The sequence below is a fragment of the Atheta coriaria genome, unplaced genomic scaffold (genome assembly GCF_025399875.1).
Source record: "Atheta coriaria isolate IRGN ID8LTWV9N9 unplaced genomic scaffold, Caltech_Dcor_3.1 scaffold5253_size1137, whole genome shotgun sequence".
In the NCBI taxonomy this organism is placed as follows: domain Eukaryota; kingdom Metazoa; phylum Arthropoda; class Insecta; order Coleoptera; family Staphylinidae; genus Dalotia; species Dalotia coriaria.
Genome location: NW_027050528.1, coordinates 1 through 1,137, shown reverse-complemented (window position 1 = coordinate 1,137; position 1,137 = coordinate 1). Strand labels below are relative to the sequence as shown.

At 37.3% G+C, this 1,137-nt stretch overlaps 1 protein-coding gene across 1 annotated transcript; it reads left to right on the top strand.

Moving 5' to 3' along the window:
- Positions 1-6: 6 nt before the first annotated feature.
- LOC135803159 (venom serine protease Bi-VSP-like) lies at positions 7-1,133 on the top strand (the record flags this gene model as incomplete). The annotated part of the gene is made up of 5 exons (XM_065316761.1): positions 7-87; positions 149-343; positions 401-558; positions 625-740; positions 796-1,133. Coding segments are annotated over exons 1-5 (886 nt in total), but the record flags the coding sequence as incomplete, so codon positions are not given.
- Between the last annotated feature and the right edge of the window lie 4 nt (positions 1,134-1,137).

The window sequence follows — 1,137 nt, the reverse complement described above, 5'->3', positions numbered from 1 at the left end:
GTGTAAACATGGTTTTACGAGTGTCATTGTACGTTGTCCTCGGTCTCGCTGTGGTCGGCTTCGAGGTTGTTCATTCGCAATCTGCAGGTAATTACTTGTACCGCTTAGTCGTCCACCTCGAGCGTAATTAGTTATTGTTTGCACTCAGGCGATGCATGTGTATTGAACAAAGGCGGGAATGGCGTTTGTAAGAAGATAATTGAATGTCCTTCGGCAATTGATGCTTTGAAACAAAATCAATTGCCGCAAACCTGTGGGTTTATTGGGACCACACCGGTGGTTTGTTGTGAAGGGGGAATGGGATCGAGAACAGGAAGTGTTCCTGGAGAAATAAGTCGAGAAAGTATGTTGGATTATTTTAATATTTTTGAATTTTTATTGATTGAGTTTATGTTTTTAGAATGTGAAGAGTATTCAAAATTTGCGTATACGTATTTTACACCGCCTGTTTTGTCATTTGGTGCACCCCGAAATGCATCGCGTCTTCAATGTCCGTTTAAAGTAATTCCGCTTATTATTGGAGGCACAAAAGCAAAAGCAAAAGAATTTCCACACAGTGTAAGTTTAAATAATTAAACTGTAAGTAATAACACAATAAATATTAATATTTATTTTATCATTTAGGCTGCAATTGGCTATGACTCAACCGATGGTACTTCCCGAGTATATCACTGCGGGGGTTCTTTAATCAGTGATGAATTTGTTTTATCCGCTGGACATTGTAAAAACAGTCGGTCTAAGTAAGTTTTACTTAATTTCTATCCTCTGTATATTCTCTATTTTATAAATTTATAGTGGACTGGCAAAATATGTGCGTCTTGGTGATTTAAATTTAATTTCTACAAGTGATGATGCTAAACCACAAGAATACAACATAAAAGAATTCATTGATCATCCTGATTATCGCCCTCCATCAACATACAACGACATATTACTGATTAAACTGGAAGAAAAAGTTAAATTTAATCACTACGTCCGCCCGATTTGCTTATACACTGAATTTCAACCGCCTACGAAATCCGCCATTGCTTCCGGTTGGGGAAAAACAGAAGACGCTGATGGTAGCGATGATTTACTCAAAGTCACATTGGAGTTCTTTAGCCAAAACGAATGTTTTAAATATTTTCCTGCAAACAG